General features: G+C 44.6%; 1 protein-coding gene across 1 annotated transcript in view; it reads left to right on the forward strand.

The window, feature by feature from the left end:
* LOC143119066 (mechanosensitive cation channel TMEM63B-like) overlaps positions 1-19,268 on the forward strand; it is a 41,984-nt gene extending 22,716 nt beyond the window's left edge. Inside the window, exons 2-6 of the mRNA XM_076280300.1 lie at positions 1,775-2,211; positions 8,377-8,456; positions 15,478-15,516; positions 18,655-18,891; positions 19,247-19,268. Coding sequence (XP_076136415.1) covers positions 2,050-2,211; positions 8,377-8,456; positions 15,478-15,516; positions 18,655-18,891; positions 19,247-19,268 — 540 coding nt within the window. The 5' untranslated portion in view covers positions 1,775-2,049. The remainder of the gene's footprint in view (positions 1-1,774; positions 2,212-8,376; positions 8,457-15,477; positions 15,517-18,654; positions 18,892-19,246) is intronic.
* Positions 19,269-19,892: the final 624 nt, after the last annotated feature.

Below are 19,892 nucleotides of genomic sequence, written 5' to 3' on the forward strand. Positions count from 1 at the left end.
GAATTCTGTGAGACCTCTGCATTTCTATTCATGACCAGCAAGCCACGATGAGTTGTCTCTGTGAGCTCATCTGTGGATTAAGGATGGGTCAAAATATCGAATATCAATATCGGCAGCTGCTTGTGATGTATTATTGATGCGCCGGCCCGGCACCAATCATGAAGGTGCTCTAAATGGAATGGATAACCAATTTCATCAAATCAACCTGATGCACTAGCTACTACCTCATCATTTCTCAAACTAATTACTACTTTATAACTCTTCTCAAACCTGGATTTTCCACATCTATCCCCTCTATAATACTGAACCGTACTGGACTTTCTTACTGCCAGAGGACTTTTGTACTTGAGTGTGGTTTGGCAGGGCTGTCACTGTGTCCCTTTGGGGAATGCTGGCAGTGTTGGGGTACAGAGGGATCTGTCTGCCGGTGCTTAGAACTCAATGGGGTGTGTGTGTGTGTGTGTGTGTGTGTGTGTGCACAGTGTGGGTGGGTGGGTAGTATGGGTTGCTATTGGTCACAAGGTGTCAGATGTGTTGGGTGTATGAGCGATGGGTATGACTGGTATGTGTGTGTGGTTGTTAATATGGATAACTGTTTTTTGCAAAGCATGTGATGATGTGCCCAGACTAAGTTGAGCGGACCGAGCAGTGTTATTGTTGTCGTCGTTGTTGTTGTTGTCGTTGTTGTTGGTGTGGGGGTTGGGGGGGGGGGGGTGGTCGGTTAGATGCCGGGCACAGAGATGAGTGCTCTGGCATTGTCACTGAAGCAGTGTGACTGCCAGCGAGTGAGCCACAGAAAGCTCTGGGTGGAAGAGCAGTTATTATTATAGTTTCAGAGCGGTCGAAGCATAAGGGGAGAGAGAGAGAGAGAGAGAGAGAGAGAGAGAGAACCTGTTATGCAATCTATCATGGTGTGTTTTTCATAGAGAAGAAGCCATCATGGTGTGTATGTGTATAAGAGAATAGAGGAGATGGATTGAAAACCACCTTTTGTGACAATTTGGAGGTGTGTGTGACTGCACCCCCTCTTTGCCCCCCTTCCCTCTTCAGAAAGCGATTTTGTGGAGAGATAACATGAATAATAGACTGGCTGAAGTTAGACACATGGCCCATGACTTTTAGCACCAACGGTAAAAAATACACTAGCAAAATAATTCAAGTTAGTCAAGATGGCATTAGTTGCAGCGAGGATGGTGATAGTGGAAATGTTATGCAAGGTATTTTTTTTTTGAAGGACAGAAAGACAGACAGACAGATAGTTTTGGTGTCTCACTGTTGCTGTCGCTGTCACTGCCTGTAAACTCATGACGTTGGTGACTCATGAAGCACCTCAGATTCTAACGCGACCTGCCAACTGTGAGAGTCTAGCAAGTCAGATCTGCTCAGCCCTAGTGCCATCTCCCTGTTGTTCCTGACGTCACCAAGGTCGCTTAAAGGTGCAGTCAGCGATTGTGCGTGACATCACATTTGTTTATGTTTATATTTAAATGTCTTAGTGGATGCTTTTATCCAAAACAAAACAAATCAACAAAACAAACTCCTCCGTTCATCTGGAGCAAGTTGGGGGACAGGCTGCGCCTCAATTTGTTTGTTTCCAGTTTCAGATTTGTGCAGCGAGCAGATTTTTAGGAGATGTTCGCTGAATGTGACAAAAAAAATGATGTGCTTGAAATCTGTTTGTGAAATATGAAGGCAATTCTGATGGTCTTTCTTTCTTTCTTTCTTTCTTTCTTTCTTTCTTTCTTTCTTTCTCTCTCTATCTATCTCTCTGCAGGCATCCCTTCCTCAGCACGTGGCTGTGAGCCTCTCTCTCCAATATCATCATCCTCACCCAACTAACCGCTTCGCCCCGTGGGGTTTAACCGAGCCGAAAGCCCCATTACCCCACTTCAACCAGACCACTCACCTGAAGAAGAGGTAGAGGAAGAAGAGGAGGAACAGGAGGAGGAAGAGGAATAGGGGCTGCTGTGTGTGGTGGCGAAGGGTTGTCAAGAGGCCAAGCGAGCGTGTGCACGTGCACGGGCCAGAGAGCGCCCTGGGGCCGGCGCGATGGGCATCCTGGGCCCCCACAGTTGCGTGGGCCAGGCCAGTTGTCACAGCAATTCCTCCAAGGAGTACTGCTACTCAGCGCGCATCCGGAGCACTGTACTACAGGGGCTGCCCTTCGGAGGCGTGCCCACTGTCCTTGCCCTCGACTTCATGTGCTTCCTGGTGAGTGAGTGAGTGTGTGTGAGTGTGTCAGTGTACCCTTGAACCTGTAAAAAAGCTCATGACAGATTGTATATATATGTTCGTGCATGTGTGTGTAGTTCAGCTGTTCGTAACAAAGCAGACACCTTCAGATATACTGAAAGTCAGGGCTTTTATCCATAAGGTAAAAATATAAAATGTAAGGTGTGTGTGGGTGCATGCAAGCTTGGAGTTCTCTTGGAGTTCTCTTGGAGTTCTCTTGGAGTTCCCTTGGAGTTCCCTTGGAGTTCCCTTGGAGTTCCCTTGGAGTTCTCTTGGAGTTCCCCTGGAGTTCCCCTGGAGTTCCCTTGGAGTTCCCTTGGAGTTCCCTTGGAGTTCTCTTGGAGTTCTCTCGTTTATGCTACCCCTCTTTCTCTGTGTTGAGGAAGAAAAGCTGTTGTTGTACAGTATGGCCTTTCTCAGTCATGTTGAGTGCTGGAGAGAGAAGTGTTTGCGTAGGCTCTGCTGAATACAGAAAATAAACTCTCAATTCTTTCTCTATCTCTTTTTTCTCTCTCTCCATTTTCACCTGTCTTTTTGACCCTCTCTTGCTCCATCATTCTCACTATGTCTATTTGTCTATTTCACTGTCTTCTACACATACCCCTTGCTCTCTTGTTCTTTCTGCTTTCTGTAACCTTCATCCTCTCTATATATATTTCTTTCTTTCTTTCTTTCTTTCTCTCTCTTCACTCTCTCTTTGCTAAAGGTAATAAAATGTTCCACGATCTACTCTGTGGCGTCTCTGAGAGCAAAACTGACTTGTACAAGTGAGCTTCATCGTCACTATATTACTCACTATCCAGTGGTTTGGGTCATTCTTTTAGAGTGACGGAAACCAGTTGACTAGGCTATTTAACAAAATTTTTTTAAATAAATCTTCACTTTAGCATGGCTTTCCCTCAAGTCAATGTGTCTGTATTGCCTAGAATATGTAATTAAAAGGCAGCCATCTGGCTTTGTTAATTACCACAGTAGGCTCTAGGAGCCAGGAAATGGAGCCAAAGTTAAGTGTATGAGTGGGCTTGATTGGATTAGATTAGCCAAATAGCTTTAGCTGAACTTAGCATCTTTTTCTTAAACGATTTTTTTCTATTCCATTGTTGCTTTTATCCAAGACTTGCGTCACAAAGGACTTGGCTGGCAGAGGTGAGAGAGAGAGAGGGAGAGAGAGAGAGAGAGGGAGAGAGAGAGCGAGAGAGAAGAGAGGGAGAGAACTGAATAGCACTGAGATCTATTTCAACTAGCTGATCGCTGATCAGAGCAGACCGTTTATGTCCCCCCCCACACACACCCACACACTCTCTCTTTTCTTACTAGGGATGTAACGGTATGAGAATTTAACCTCACGGTTTTAGTGACCAAAATTATCACGGTTTTCAGTATTATCGCGGCATTTTTAAAAATATGTTCAGAAAGCACTGATGGGCCTACACAACCACCAACACCATGACTTGGAGTTTGCTATTTCTGTTATTTGGATCAAATGAGTGAGACCAAAGTAAATGTTCCCCAGACACATAGATTTCAACTGATGCTTGGTGAGAGCAGGCAGAAACCTTTTTTGATCTTCTCTTCATTCTTATATTTCTCCTCTTCCTCTCATTCCTTCTGCTGTCCTCTTTGCTCCCCCTCATTTTCTCTTCTCTTTCATTCCCTGTCTGTCCATTCTTGTCCTTACCCAGCCTCTTCTCTTCTTACCTGTCATTTGCCCCCCCCCTCCTTCTTTCTCTCACATCTTCTCTTCCATTTCTGTCTCTCTCTCTTTCTTTTCTCCTCTTCTTTCATCCTGTTTTTTCACCTGCAATCTCCTCCTCATTTACTCTCCTCTTCCTTGTTCCCTCCCAATCCCCACCCCCACGTCTTCACCACTCTTTCAGCCCAGGGGACGCCACAGAGCACTCTGAAAGCATCGACGTTTAAATGTTGCATGCATACCATACCCTATTCATTATGGAGCAGTGGCACAACCATTCGGCAGGCTTTCAGAAACCGGGACATAACATACACTCAGCCAACAGTCCTCCTCCCTAAAGCCGTAATCAGACGGGGTGTGTGTGTGTGTGTGTGTGTGTGTGGGGGGGGGGGGGGTAACCATGAACATGAATATGAATAACGTTGGCAGCTTATCTGCTCGGAGTTGAATTTGCTGATACGCGAAGGCACGGAGCTCCCGTGCACATAAGCAGCGCGCAAAACGCTTTCTGCCAATACGAAACCGAATTAAAAAAAAAGACGCCTCTCACTGCAGAACGCCGTCCTATCTGGTCGCCCCCTTCCCTTCGCCGCCACCCCACTCGTCTCGTCTGTATTTATCCGTCCTGTACAGTATGTGCTCTCGCCCACTCAAGCTATTTTTTTGCTCTCTCGTCGTGTAGGATACTGTACACTGTACATTGTGCATGTTTGGGGTTACTGTATTGTGTCCCACAGAGAGGTGGGGCCAGGGGGTGGTCTGGTATCATGATGCCAGCTGGCAGGCTGGCAAACAGCGAGTGTTTGTTTACAGCTAATTGGGGGAAAAATCCATAGAGCACGGTGACCCTGGGGGGGGAGGACAATAGATTGACCCACATAAGAGGAGGGCGTCTCGCCACCACGGCGAAATGTTTACATGAGGACGAAGAGGAGGAGGAGGAGGAGGGGGAAGAGGGGGAGGAGGGGAAAGAGGGGGAGGTGGTTGGAATGGGTGCATTCCTTCAGTCTGATTTGAAGATTCAGAAACACTTACTTGTGTGTACACACACACACACACACACACACACACACACACACACACACACACACACACACACACACACACACACACATACACAAACGCCACCCCTATTCCCAACCCAGGGCTTGTCCAGAGCCCCACTGACTAGGGCTGCACGATATTAGGAAAACATGCGATATGCGATAACATTATTGAGTACTGCGATAACGATATAATTTGCGATATTTAAATATACTGCTCAATAAAGGTTTTCCACACATATTTTGAAACCTTCCACATTCACAGAATGTCTGACAGTTCTTGCAAAATAAAACACTCGCCTCAAAAGTTTTACTTGTGCTCAGAACCAAACAGTGTCAGAGTGATTCAGTGTATGATTGAAGTGTTCCCTTAATTTTTTTGAGCAGTATATTTAATGTTTTTTTCCCCATTCTGCTTGCTGCAAGCATACACTGTAGGGTTGGGGGGGGTGGGGGGGCTGATGAAAGTGGACAGCTAAGAGACCTACTGACTAGGCTATCGAAGTTGTGTGGAAGATCTGCTTCTAATCCTCATAAAAGACGGGTGGACAGCCAATCTGAACACTTGTGCAACAACCAGCGGAATATTCCACATTGCCAGCCTTCGATGGGCCTAGCAAAGAAGCTACTTAAGCTATATCGCGGCAGTCATCTCAGTCTGTAACCTCATACGCTGCGCATCCCACGTTATTAGGCTACCGGCATGCCGACTACGAGGGCAGCGGAAAGTGAAAGTAATTGGGCTGCAATCGCACAGTCCAGAAGTAGGTTAAACAACTTTTACAAATAACGAATCCTGATTACCTCTGTGCTGCTGTCTGGGGCTTTTGCTAAATGCAAATCATAAAATACAAGCCTTACAGACAGTGAAAGACATCTTCTGATATAACGATAACGAAAGAAATTGTTTATTTAACACGGTGGAGAAGGACGCATTTGCGCTGTGTTTTTAACACGGCATCCTTCATAAAACCAAAATATTCCCATATAACAGACGTGCTTTTCCTTTTAGTCACTAATTCCTCTTCACCCAAGTGTAGCCTACCTCTCTCGACTCACTATCTTCAGCCATCACGACATTAGCTCCCGACTCAACACCTAAAACACCACACACCTAAACTGGTAGGGGACGGGCTTCTTGGGCTGCATGACAGCATCAGTTTGGTAAAATATGTTGACATTCAGAATGTGAATACACCATAGACTGTATGGAATGCGCACGGCACAGAAAATGTATCGAATTTATCGAAAATTAAGTAATCTTTGCGGTATGTCCATCGCAAGTGTTGATATCGCGATAACGATAGATTTTAGATATATCGTGCAGCCCTACCACTGACCCAGTATTGCCTGCGGCTGACTATAGGAACGCTGCCTGGCTGGCGGGGTGGGTTGTTCAGTCATCATGGGTACCAGGATGACACCCGCTCTGCCAACCCCCCTGCAGCTAGTAGGTAACCCACCAGCCGAGCTCAGTTATGTCAGATTGACCTGGAAACAGTTGTGCTGGTGCAATGGTTTAGCAACTAGGTCACCCCCTGCCCCTTGCATAATAGGTGCTGCTAAATACCAGTCAACTTTAACTTTAAAATTGTGGTGAAAATGTAAACTAAAAATAAACTGGTGATTTTCATAATGCTATTTAGTGATGAATATTCTCGCTGAAAAGTATGATGAGTACCACACAGCGCTTTGGTTGCTTGCTTTAGGGAATGTGTGTGTGTGTGTGTGTGTGTGTGTGTGTGCGTGTATGAGTGACGCAGTAGTGATCGCAAGCGAACAGCAGTAGCTGTTTATACAGCTATTTTTCAAGGTTACTGCAGGGATATGTGCTTAATCGTAAGTTGTTTGAAATGGCAGAAAGCTGCTTTTTTATTTAGTTGGCCATTTGTCCGGTGCTTCACAGAGGACTCTCTTGCATACTCAGCTCAGTTGTAAAAAAAGATAAAGCCTCTCTTTGACAGTGCAGGTCTGTCGGTCATAGTCTATAATGGATTGCTCAGGTCAGTCAACCAAACATTGATGACTTGGCAAGAAAGAGAGATATATTATTGACTCCTCTTGATGAGTCCTACAAGTTGGAATTGGGGGCATTTCACATTAATATGTCAGTTATCTGTGCTCAAAATGTTCACTGCTACAATGCTGAATGCATAGTGTGTGTGTGTGTGTGTGTGTGTGTGTGTGTGTGTGTGTGTGTGTGTGTGTGTGTGTGTGTGTGTGTGTGTGTGTGTGTGTGTGTGTGTGTGTGTGTGTGTGTGTGTGTGTGTGTGTGTGTGTGTGTGTGTGTGTGTGTCTGTGTGTCTGTGTGTCTGTGTGTCTGTGTACTAGAGAGTGAAAAGAGGCTTGATAACTTGAATGTTGTTGACCTGTGAAAAATAGCGACACTTTGCTGAATGGTGACTTTTATACTCAAGAAAACATTCAACCTGAATGGAAGTGAAAATTGGCGTGTTTTTCAGGCACACTGCTTTTAGTAGCTGTTCAGAGACTACCACTGAATAGGCCTTTTTCCCCCATAATAAAAGAGGATGGTTGTGTTTCAAAAGAGGATGGCTGTGTGAACACCAGATGAAAATGACAAAAACTGAAAATTAAAATGGACAGAGTGGCTATACATTAACATGCAAAATTTCCATTTGCATTTAAATTCATTCATTTGCATTTATTTCATTCAGCAGAGGCTTTATCCTAAATGTTTTAATGATGCTGCTCAGTGCAGAAATATTTGAATAATTGTGCAATGTAAGATGTGTTGCATGTTAAGTATGAAAAGAAAATGTTCTATCAGTGTTTCCCACAGAATTTAATTATATTTGTGGTGGTAGGTTTGCAGAATTAACTTGAATGCAACCGTTTTTAACAAATTAGTGCAGCATGGTTATGATGTTAACCAGATTTAAGCACAATGTAGTACAACCTGGAAAATCATTGCGTGGTGGTCAAAGTTGATATTGTGGTGGGCCGCCACAAATAAGTCAATGTATGGGAAACACTGTTTCTATGGTTTACCTCTGTATGTGTCGTTCTTTGGGAACTAACCCATGGCCCTTATTGTGCATATAAGGTTAAATAATGTTTGTTGTTACAATACAAAAGTAAACATTTTATCTTTCCCTTTCGTCAGTGTGGAACAAACCCATGACCTTGGTTGTGTTAGCACTTCTCTTTACTGCCTGAGCTGTGTGTGTGTGTGTGTGTGTGTTTGTGTGTTTGTGTGTTTGTGTGTGTGTGTGTGTGTGTGTGTGTGTGTGTGTGTGTGTGTGTGTGTGTGTGTGTGTGTGTGTGTGTGTGTGTGTGTGTGTGTGTGTGTGTGTGTGTGTGTGTGTGTGTGTGTGTGTGTGTGGAGAGGGAGTGGGAGTTGTTACGCTGTTGCTGACGCACACCTGTCCTTGGCTCGTCCCTCAGGTGCTCCTGTTTGTGTTCTCCATCCTGCGGAAGGTGGCCTGGGACTACGGCCGGCTGGCACTGGTGACTGATGCCGACAGGTAAGGACACCTCTGCTTATTTTAGCCCTCTCACTGAGCGCACCTTTGCGTGTCTACGGTCCACGGAACACAGCGGCACAAATCGAGTGTACAGTGTTGAACTGTAACCGAAGTAAGGGGATTTAGTTTTCAGGCATGAACAGCCTGTTGCTGATGGTATGTTGGTATATTTTTTTTTTGTTTGTTTTTTGTGTGTGTGTGTGTTTGCATTGGCTAAATGTGTTTAAATGAACTGAACCAGGATGTTGAGTCACAGCAGGATACAGACAGACAAGCGGACGGTAAGAACAAAGCCGCGTTTGGTTTCCTTCTATTTGAATAACGACTGGCTAACGTCCCCATGTAAGTTTTACTGTCCCCTGAGGAGATGCTAGACCCCTTTATGTGGTCTGGTGTCCCAGCTGCTGTCTGCTGTTTCTTTTGTATTTGTGGAGTTTTTGTTTGTATGTTTGTTTTGTTTGTTTGTTTTTATTTGTGAGGAGGGGTGTTCATTCTCCTCACGTCCCTCACAGGGAGAGACAAATAGAGAGAGGGAACAGATGCTGTCGCCAGCGGCCAAGAACGACGATCTCAATCTCATCAGACACTTTCACTGTCCTGCAATAAAACAGCGACAGCGTCGCTATTCAAGCCTCGCTGTGCGTGACCGATGTGTCTGTGTACGCCGACGATGTCTCTCATCACCGGTCCACACCTCACTAACCTTTGTTGTAACCTCCACTCTAAAGTTTCCAGTTTTAGCGGAGGACACTGAATGTCTCTCCCTGCGGCTTCTACTTCAAGCTGTTTTTCACGATTATGCTTGTTGCATGCAGTCATATGCTTTCTTCCATTGTAAACCAATGCAGTACAGTTTCCCACAGAATGTAATTATTTGTGGTAGTAGGTTTGCAGAATTAACTTGAATGCAACAGTTTTTAACAAATTAGCGCAGCATGGTTATGATGCTAACCAGATTTAAGCACAATGTAGTACAACCTGGAAAATCATTGTGTGGTGGTCAAAGTTGATATTGTGGTGGGCCGCCACAAATAAGTCAAAGTGTGGGAAACACTGCAGTACTGTGTGGATGTGCCTTAACAAAGAGGTACTGAGGGCATGTGGGTGCAACAGTCCACTTTCACAGATCTTAAAGGTGTAGTCCATGATTCTGATGAAAAGTTGATAATATTTTAGCTTAACTGCATCGGGCTATCAGGTAGAGCAGTCGTGTAATGCTTTAATGTCCCCATGGGGCAATTTGGCTCACAAGAGAGCAGAGCATACATACAATATAGACAGGTTTAACATACAGTATAAACATTGAACATATTATATAAGCATATACGCAAACTAACATATAAACATATAACATAAACAATAGCATAACATAAACAGATAGCATAAACAACATATAAACATATAACATATAGATGTGCCATCAAGAGCATTCGTTTGGAATCCTAGACTGCATCTGTAATGGAAAGGTGTGGTGCTGGAGTTCTCTGTCGTCCTCCTGTCTCTACTCCAGCAGAGCTCTATTCCTGCTGTCTGGCGGGGAGTTATTTTCTGCGGTATCATTTCTCATGCAGGTGCTAAAATGCATGGGCTGTGTCTCAGGCTGTAATGAGGCCCTCATTAATATTCTCACAGCTAGGTGGTGTTGGGGGAGACAGAGAAAGAGAATGAGAGAGAGCGAGAGAAACAGACAGAGAGAAAGAGAGAGAGTTATACTGCGACTCAAAGTCTGCTTCTTTCATTCTCTCCCATCTCCCATCTCTCTCTCTCTCTCTCTCTCTCTCTCTCTCTCTCTCTCTCTCTCTCTCTCTCTTCCCCTCCCATTGCTCTTAAAGTAGGCCTTCTGTGGGGTGCTACAAAGGCACCTGCTGATTTGCTCCCCATTATGGACAAAAACTCAGTGATTGGCTGTTTTCTATCCCTGTCGGGGGGGGGGGGGGGTGACCTCCTGTCGAAAGCCCACTTTCTTTCCTCTTCCTCACACCTCGTATCCCCCCTCTCTCTCTGCCTGTTTCTTTTTCTCTCTCTCCCTCACTTCTCTGTGGGCTTGACGCCTTGGATCTGCAAAATGTATGAATGCGGGATCTAAAAATACTCGTAGAGTTTGTCATATGATGAAAGGAACATTGATGTATACCATGGGAGAGAAGAGGAAGGAAGGAAGGAAGGAAGGAAGGAAGTCATGGGTTTGTAAGATGTGGAAATTAGGTCAAACTTAAAGAAAGATTTTGAGGAGAGATGGATGGATGAGATGGAGGGATGAAAAGAGAAATAGAGCTGATGAGTGCTAGAATACATGAGGGAGGATGACGAGGGCGGAAAGAGGAGAAGAGAAAAGACTGAAGATGAAGCTAGCTGACTATTAAGTCTGATGGAGATAGAGAGATGTACAGCTGAGTGTCGTAATGCAGAAATTACATTTGAAATAACAAATGCTATAGTCTATGCTATATGCTATGCTATATGCTATGCTATGCTATATTCTGCTGTTTGAAATATGTACACACACACACACTATGGATGAAAGTATTGGGACACCTGACCATTACACCTACATGACACCCCACTTTAAATCTATAGACCGAGGCAGGCCTATAACAGCTTCCATAGCTTGATGGTGTTGAGGTCAGGCCTCTATGCAGGCCAGTCAAGGTCTTTCACTCCAAACACACCCATCCATCTTTATGGACTTTGTTCTGTGCACCCTATGACTGTCCCATGGTTGAAATGGTTGAATTCACTGAGCTCTTCAGAACGACCAAACAGAACGATATATATATATATATATATATATATATATATATATATATATATTATATTATGTTATGTTATATTATTAATGCTGTTTAAACTGAAAATGCACTGGCTTATATTTGAACTTCAATTAGAGAGAGAGAGGCTCTTCGACAGTTGCAGAATAGTACACCACTGAGCGGTGTTTTCTAACCCAGTTTCCTGTCTGCAGAACTGGGCCTCCATCCTGCAGTTTGAGCTAATGACAGCCATCAGTACCCTACATCAGTTACCACACACACACACACACACACTAGGCTCCCACTCTACAATCAGCAGTTTTACAATGCTTACATAACATATTTCCTTTGCTCTCCTTCTCCCTTTGACTCACCCACTCCCTCACAAAGACACACACACACACACTAGGGGTGTAACGGTACACAGAAGTCACGGTTCGGTTCATACCTCGGTTCGGACATCACGGTTCGGTACGAGTTCGGTACAATGGAGGGAAAAGCAAAACAAAAATGCAGAAAGCATTTTTTTTTGTACATGTCTCAGGCTGTACCACCTAGTGTCATACAGTCTCTTCCCTGAGCCATCTGCAACAGCCTGAAGTGTGTAAGATGTAGGCTAAACAGTACAATAAGTACCCAGACTCCATCTGTAACTTGTAAACAAAATAAGACAATCAGCTATAAAACTGAAAATAGGCCTACAGCATCTCTTATTTCTGAAAGTGCAAATTACATAGAAAAATGATTTTTAAAAATCCACTTAAGCAAGACCTTCAACATCTGTGTTTAGTTATATAAAGGGTCTACAATTTGCCTCAATATTTTTTTTATTGTGTGTAAAGTAATAATCTAGCCTACTAACTGTGAAAATATCACACTATTTTGCCTTTTTTTTAAAAACGAAATGGCTCCTTTCATTTCATAAACAGACTACAACTAGAAGTCACGTGACTTTGCCCTTTGACGTTAACTCACCGTAGCATGGTTTGTTTATTAGCTTGGTTAGCGTTGTCACTTTATTTTACTGTCTATGCACTTAACACTACCAGAACCTCATGTGAGAAGTTACAAGTTACCCCAACATAAAGGTAATTACCACGCGATTTACATAGCTTTCTGTCATTACGAAATCATTTAATGTAAGCCATAGGTTTTGGCCCTATTTGTATCCAAAGGCTGCTGAAGCGCAGGGGAAGTTTTTTCCCCTCGTTTCAGTGATTGGTAGCCTACATCATCTGGGTGATGGCTTCGAATATGTGTAGCATTTTTTCCACTCACATACCCAACAACTGCTGAACAACGCCGACACACAGTTTCATCTTATCCACCACTCTTTCGCCTGTACTAACGTTACTGTAACTATAGTTCTCAAACTTGCGATCTTAAAGAGACCAGCGGATCCTCTAACTCTTGTGGGTCTAACCTTAGTGCTGCTAATGACTGACGGACTCGACCGACGACCTGACAAAAAAAACATAGGCGCCAATCAGAGCTAAGGCGAGGCTACAGATTAGCGTTAGGTGTCGCTAAAGAACTCCCGTAACTCTCGCTACTTAACAGTAATTGCGCATGACATTAATTAATCCGCACACGAGTTTTATGTATTTTTATACCGTGTATTCTCCGTGTAAATGCATGCACCGAACCGTGACGCCCGTACCGTTTCGGTTCAATACGAATACATGAACCGTTACACCCCTAACACACACACACACACACACACACACACACACACACACACACGCACTTTTCCATTCACCTGCACTGGATTGGACATCCTGGGATGATGCATTGGCAGTATGTGCAGGCGTCTGTCTGTCATCTGTCTCCCCTGTGAGTCCATGTCATCCCCAGGACCCCCCCCCCCCCTTTAGCATTCCAGAACTCCCCCCCCCCCCCCCCCCCTTTAGCATTCCAGAACAGGGGAGTTTGCTTTCTCAAGTGAACACATTTTGTATTTGTATTCCAAGAGCATAGTCTATGATGAATTGAAGCGGGCTAATTATGAACACCAGCTGGCCCATAAAGCTAGTATTTGCTTGTGTGTGGATTTATGGAAGCAGAAGAGGCTTTTTCCCAAGACCATCATGAGCTGCTCATCTCGCCTAGCTGTGGATGGAGAAGAATGGTCTGGCATTGAAAACCCACATGCATTATGCAAAGATGGTAGATGACACCGTCATGGGCTTAGCAAAAACCAAAAACCAAAAACAGCACAGTTAGCGCTAATATAAGGCTAGAAGGCATGCTAACTCATTTAGATATGAACCATCAGTGTAATTAAAGCCACATCAAATCTAGCGTGACAAGGCGTCAGACAAAACTTACACTTTCAGAAATGCAATAGTCTAGTAATTAACAGTCTAGCCTAGCCGTTCTGGCTGACAATACCTCAAGGCAATTTGTCAATGCAAATCCCACCACCACCACAACAGATCATATTTATTGATAGTCATTTGTACCTGGACCCGTTCTGTTTTTTTTTTTTTTTTATGTTATATGTCAGTTGTCTCTGAATTGTTGCTGGAGGCTACACTCTCCTAGACTGAAGATGTCTGCCCAAAGTCTGCCAGTGCGGCTCAGCTGGCGGGGATTTTTCCACACTCATGATTATTTGATACCTTGTGCTCAGCTCTGAACTCTGCAATGTATGACTGGGTTGGAGACGTTTCGGTCTTCCCGGGGGTTTAGGGTTTGATGGGGTTGGTTAGGGTAAGAGCATCTCAAATATCCCGTGTTGCGAAGCAGGGTGGGACAATGGCCGAGAAGTGAGGACCTTTGGAGAAGTAATTGTGTACTTCCTTTTGTATTGCTCCCAGATAGACAAACACACGTACACAGATGTGTGAGAGGGTGTTGTCAGCAAGGCTTTCCTGTCTTACTTCACAAAGCAAAGTGTGTTCTCATTGTCCAGTAAGAACATCCTATGATAAACATACTCACACACATTCTCTTTTTGATCTGTCATGTCTATTTATTAATTTATTTTTTTTGTACTACTGATTTTTTGCTGACTGGCCTCCTCACACACACACACACACACAGACACACACACACACACACACACATGCACACACACAGGCTATACTCCCTCAGCTTGTTCTGTCTTGTAGTAGCTGTAGAGAAATCAATCCCCCAAAACTGCTTTTGGATCAGGTGTCTCGTATCTTTCCCGTTATGAGCCATCAGAAGTTGCATGATGGAAACTGATCCTGAGACAGCCAATCGGATTTGGTTGGAAAAATCTGAGCTTTGCTTAGTCATGTGTACCACCACCGTCACACACAGACACACACACACAGAGACACACACACACACACACACACACACACACACACACACACACACAGACACACACAGACATAAACATACACATTGACATAAACATACACATTGGTGGGGCAGCCGTGGCCTACTGGTTAGCACTTCGGACCTGTAACCGGAGGGTTGCCGGTTCGAACCCCGACCAGTAGGCACGGCTGAAGTGCCCTTGAGCAAGGCACCAAACCCCTCACTGCTCCCCGAGCGCCGCTGTTGATGCAGGCAGCTCACTGCGCCGGGATTAGTGTGTGCTTCACCTCACTGTGTGTACACTGTGTGCTGTGTGTGTTTCACTAATTCACGGATTGGGATAAATGCAGAGACCAAATTTCCCTCACGGGATCAAAAGAGTATATATACTATACTTATACTTATACATACAAACAGGCCTTAAGTGCTGCCTCTGATTACTGTCAACAACAACAACTGTCAAGTACTGACAAGCAACGGGAAAAAATAGCTCTCACACACACATTCAGATGTCCAACACAATGGAGAGTAAATGGACTTAAAGTGGAACTTCCAATTTAGCTGTCACTGCCTATTGATGAGTGTCACTGATAAACATAAGCCAAGAAGTGTCTTTTTTTCCCCAGTGATATTTCTCCCTCTACTGTGAGCAGATTATTTGCACAGGAGAGGATGTACAAAATCTTCTATTGCCTCCTCTCTCCACAGCTGAAGATGGTCGTCCTGCTGAGCTGTGAATTTCGTTGTTTGTCTGTATTATTCAGAAATGCTAAATGTGTGTTGTGTTTGTTTTTATGTATGTTTTGTTTGTTTTGACTGTTTTGCTTGTTTCTTTGGGGCTTATGATTTTGTTTTCTTTATTCCTATTCATGTATTTATTCATTATTTATTCTTATTTGTTATCGTTTTATTGAGTTTAAATCAAGTTTGTCACATTTATGTCTATGTCTCCCCCTCTCCCCGTCTGTTTCTCCCCCAAGACAGAAGAAGAGGTTCAGTGGCCTGGAGGAGAGGGAGTAGTATGTGTTTTATCAGTCTTTTTCTTTTTCTTTCGTTCCTCTTGTTTGTTTTCATGATCGATCTGTCGTTCCTTTGAGTGTTCCTTGGTTTGCCCTGGACTGTCCTGCTGCTGCATCTCTTCCCTCTGCTTTGTAACTGGTGAACTAATATAACCTCGCTCTCTGTCTTTTCCTGCACCCTGTGTGTGTGTGTGTGTGTGTGTGTGTGCGTGCGTGTGTGTGTGTGTGTGTGTGTGTGTGTGTGTGTGTGTGTGTGAGATAAAGAGTCTCATTTAGTGAGGATCAAGTGGAAGTTTGTGTTTCTTTGGCTGAAGGACACAGAAGGATGACTGTGTGTGTGTGTGGGAGAGAGAGGATGCATTTGCAAGTGTGTGCCTCTGACACTGGGGTGGTGCTGAGAGTCCCTGCTCATGCTTCACATACTTGACCTTTGACCTACTCACCTCTGACCCTTTGTTGCCAGCCAGTTTAGGTGTCAGCTGTACATGGCCTTCTGCTCACTCAAGCTCCTGTTCTTCTCACTTACGCTGGACTTCTCTTACATAACCTCATGATGTGTGTGTGTGTGTGTGTGTGTGTGTGTGGGTGTGTGTGTGTGTGTGGGTGTGTGTGTGTCTGTGCATGCACGCATATTGCCTCACATGCCTCTTGTCTCTTTCCCTGTTTTGTGTGTGTGTGTGTGTGTGTATGTATGTGTGTGTGTAATAACAGTAGGAGGAGGGAAACTATGGAGACTATATCTAGCGACAATGACAGTGAACCTGTCGAAAGGTAAAATAAGAAGCTGTAGCTGATGTGTGTATCTTGGGTGTGACTTTAGCATCGTGCCTCCTGTGGTTTGTGTTAGCAGTGGTGCTAGCTTAGCGTTTCTGCTGCCAGTTGAGTATGGAAAAAACCCTCCCTACTGGCATTCATGGGATTCCTCACCGTTCTCACATTAGGTTATTCGTAGATCCTGAGCTCCCTTTCCTGAACTGAAGGATTTATGGGTAATGTAGTCTACATGTGTTAGTGTGACTATGCCCCTACGGAATGGCCAAGTCTTGGCCGAGGATTCAGTTTGAAGAATGTTTCTCAATAAAGGAATGTTTAGTTGTTTTTTTTATGATACAACATATGTCTAACAAACGTTACAGGTGTTTGTTAAGACATATGGAGTGCGAGTGTGACAGCGTATTTTGACGATAGTGCATGTGCACTGTGGCCAGAGCGAAATCAGATGTGCAAAGTGGACCGAAGTTAATTAATAAAAGATGGATAGATGGATGGATAGCTTACCACTACCTATACTGTCGGCGAACTCGGGACCCATCATGTCACACCGTACTGTAGCTGTGCAAGGGTCTGATGATACCGTCAGTCTCACTTCTCAGACAGTGTGGTAGAGATCAGCTGGACAGCTGGGCGACAGACCTAAGCCTTTTACATATCCTTGTTCTTTTAATGGGGCCCACTTCTGTAACTGGGAAGCGGCTTAATTAATTAAGCTGAGCTTTATTGATTACTGGACTATTGTGTCTGATTTGGCAGTTTCCACTTTGTCCTGCTGTGTGACGCCATTCAGTGGTTATAGAGTGGCTCCGTTATCATTGTGACATAGGGCAGGTCAGATGGAATGAAAAAATAACTTATCTCTCCCAGTTCCAATCACAGAAATGCATGTATATTATTATTTCCTGAGCCCCACGGTGGAGCTCTGTGATAAGGCCTATACAGTACCTCTATATTTAATGTAGCTTTGCTAGCTGTGTGCTCCCTGCAGTGACCTTTTGCTCCGTGGCTCTAGGTCAGCCATTCCTTTGGTGTGTCCTCTGACTGGACCCACGCCACCCCACCCCTCTCCTCCTACTGCCTCTCCCTCACCTCACTTAGTACCCCGTCAGACAGTCTCTCTCTCTCTCTCTCTCTATATATATATATATCTGCCTTTTGTGTGTGACATGGGTCATTTAATCGTGTTTGAGTCTGACTTGTTAGGCCCCTCTCAAAGAAGTGTGTAGATAGATAGATAGATAGATAGATATACTTTATTGATCCCTAGGGGAAATTCAATTCAAATGTGTGTGTGTGTGTGTGTGTTTGTTTGTGTTTGTTTGTCCAGATGAGCTGAGAGGTCCATGAAATGATTTTACGGAGCCTGAGAGAACAATCTTGAGTCTTCCCTCTTTTCATCATGTCTTTCTTTTTTTCCATTCTTTTAATCTTCCTTCCCTCGTTTTTTTCCCCTTACTTTGTCTTTCCTTCTTTTGACCTCTTTCTTTTCTTTCTGACCTGAGTGTCATATTTATTTATTCCCAAAATTCTCCAATGAGGCTTTTGAAGGCTTACGTACACCGGCTCCGGCATGAGTGCGGGTGCACTCTGCTTTCGACATTCGATTACTTTGACAACATTGTTCTCAAAACAACCCCGCTCACCACCACCGAACTCTGCCACCACCTGCACCGGTGTACGGGGTTGAATTGAGAACAGCGTTGTCTCAGTAATCTAATGTCGAAAGTGGAGTGCGCCACACTCATGCCGGCGCCAGTCTCCCCAGCGCTTTAGAAAGGTCTCAGGCTTCTTAGACTCCGGACCTCATTTCAGTATCTCTCTGCTTCTGTCCCGATAAGACATAGCACCGTCCGATAACCAATAACAAAACGCCTGATCAATAACCGCTTTACCACAGCACAGTATCTATAAGCTGTGCTGTGGCTCTGAGCCCTGTTTGCTTATCTGTTATGCTGCTAACGTATGGTCTCTTTTCTCCCCCTCTCTTCCTTTATCTCTGTTTTCTTCCCTCCTTCATCTCTCTCACTCTTTACATTTTACTTTTTTTTTCTCTTGCAAACTCTCCTGTCCATTCCATCACTGTCGTTGTGTTACAACATCTTGGACCACTTTTCTTCATCCTCCACTACATCTTCTATTCTTTCTTTCACTCTCTTCCTTCTCCTTCTCCAACCCCCATCTCTCTTTCTCTTTCTTTTCTACGTGCCCTCTCTCTCTCTCTCTCTCTCTCTCTCTCTCTCTCTCTCTCTCTCTCTCTCTCTCTCTCTCTCTCTCTCTCTCTCTCTTCTACCCACCCCATCATCTCTCTCCCTCCCCCATCTCTCTCTCTCTCTCTCTCTCTCTCTCTCTCTCTCTCTCCTCTAGTGTGGCCTCTGCTTTGCACTCGGAGACACCAGACCGGTATGAGCGTCTCACCTCCGTCTCCAGCTCGGTGGATTTCGAACAGCGGGATAACGTAAGCCACGCCCACTCCTCATCCTCCTCCTCCTCCTCCTCCCCCTCCCCTCTCTCTTCTCTCTCCCTCTCTCCCTCTCTACTTCTCCTCCCTCCTACCTCTCCCCACTTTTTACTTGTATCTCATTGGCTGCTGCCTTCTTCACCGTCAGTTGATTGGCCCTTTTCCGCATGGTGTGTGTGTGTGTCGGTAAGGCTGTGCTCTCGCGTGTGTGTGTGTGTGTGTGTGCACTTGTGCACATGTATGTGTGTAAATGTAGCTGTGTTTCAGAGAGATGAAATCAAGGTTCTGTCTTTGTGTGCACAGATGTCTATGCCTTTTAGGTACTCTATTCAATCTGACACATAGTTTTGACTAAATGCTCTATGGAGTCGGTCTAATCTAGATCTGTATGTGTGGTTCTTCTCTTCTCTTCTCTGTTCTGCTCTGCCTGCCTGCCTGCTGCACCCGCAGTTATTATATAAAAGATCTCTAAAAATATATTAACTCCCATGCTGAAAGCTGCAGGCCAGAGTGCCACTGATGATGCTGGGATTGCCCTATTCAACCTCTCTCACTTAAAACACACACACACACACACACACACACCCACACACACACACACACACACACACACACACACACACACACACACACACACACACACACACACAGACACACACACACACACACACACACACACACACACACACAACTTTCTGTCCTCCACTTTGCCCTTGCAAAAGTCACTTTTTCACCCAGGAGCTAACCCCCCCTGTCTCAGCTGGTAAAACCGCTGAGTAATCAGACTAGAGATTACACACGCTCATGACAGCATTGTGTGTGTGTGTTTGTGTGTGTGTGTGAGAGAGTGCATGCCTTTTGTCATTGCTCTTATATCCGCAATATGTACTATATGCAGATGTAAAGGTTTGTTTGTGTCGTCATGTTATCAGACTGAAACTGGCGTCATGTTGAAATCTCCTTAATCTAGTCATGTGTTACCTGACTACCTGGCTATAACATCTCTCTCTCTCACACACTCACTCTCTCATTCACTCCCTCTCTCTCCCCCTCTCTCTCCATCCAACACACACACACACACACACACACACACACACACACACACACACGCGCGCGCACACTGTAGCTCTTTCCTAATCTTTCT

The sequence above is a fragment of the Alosa pseudoharengus genome, unplaced genomic scaffold (assembly GCF_046254945.1).
Source record: "Alosa pseudoharengus isolate Yale_2024_CS ecotype anadromous, Long Island Sound unplaced genomic scaffold, YU_APseudo_1.1 YU_APseudo_1.1_scf_1, whole genome shotgun sequence".
Lineage (NCBI taxonomy): Eukaryota > Metazoa > Chordata > Actinopteri > Clupeiformes > Clupeidae > Alosa > Alosa pseudoharengus.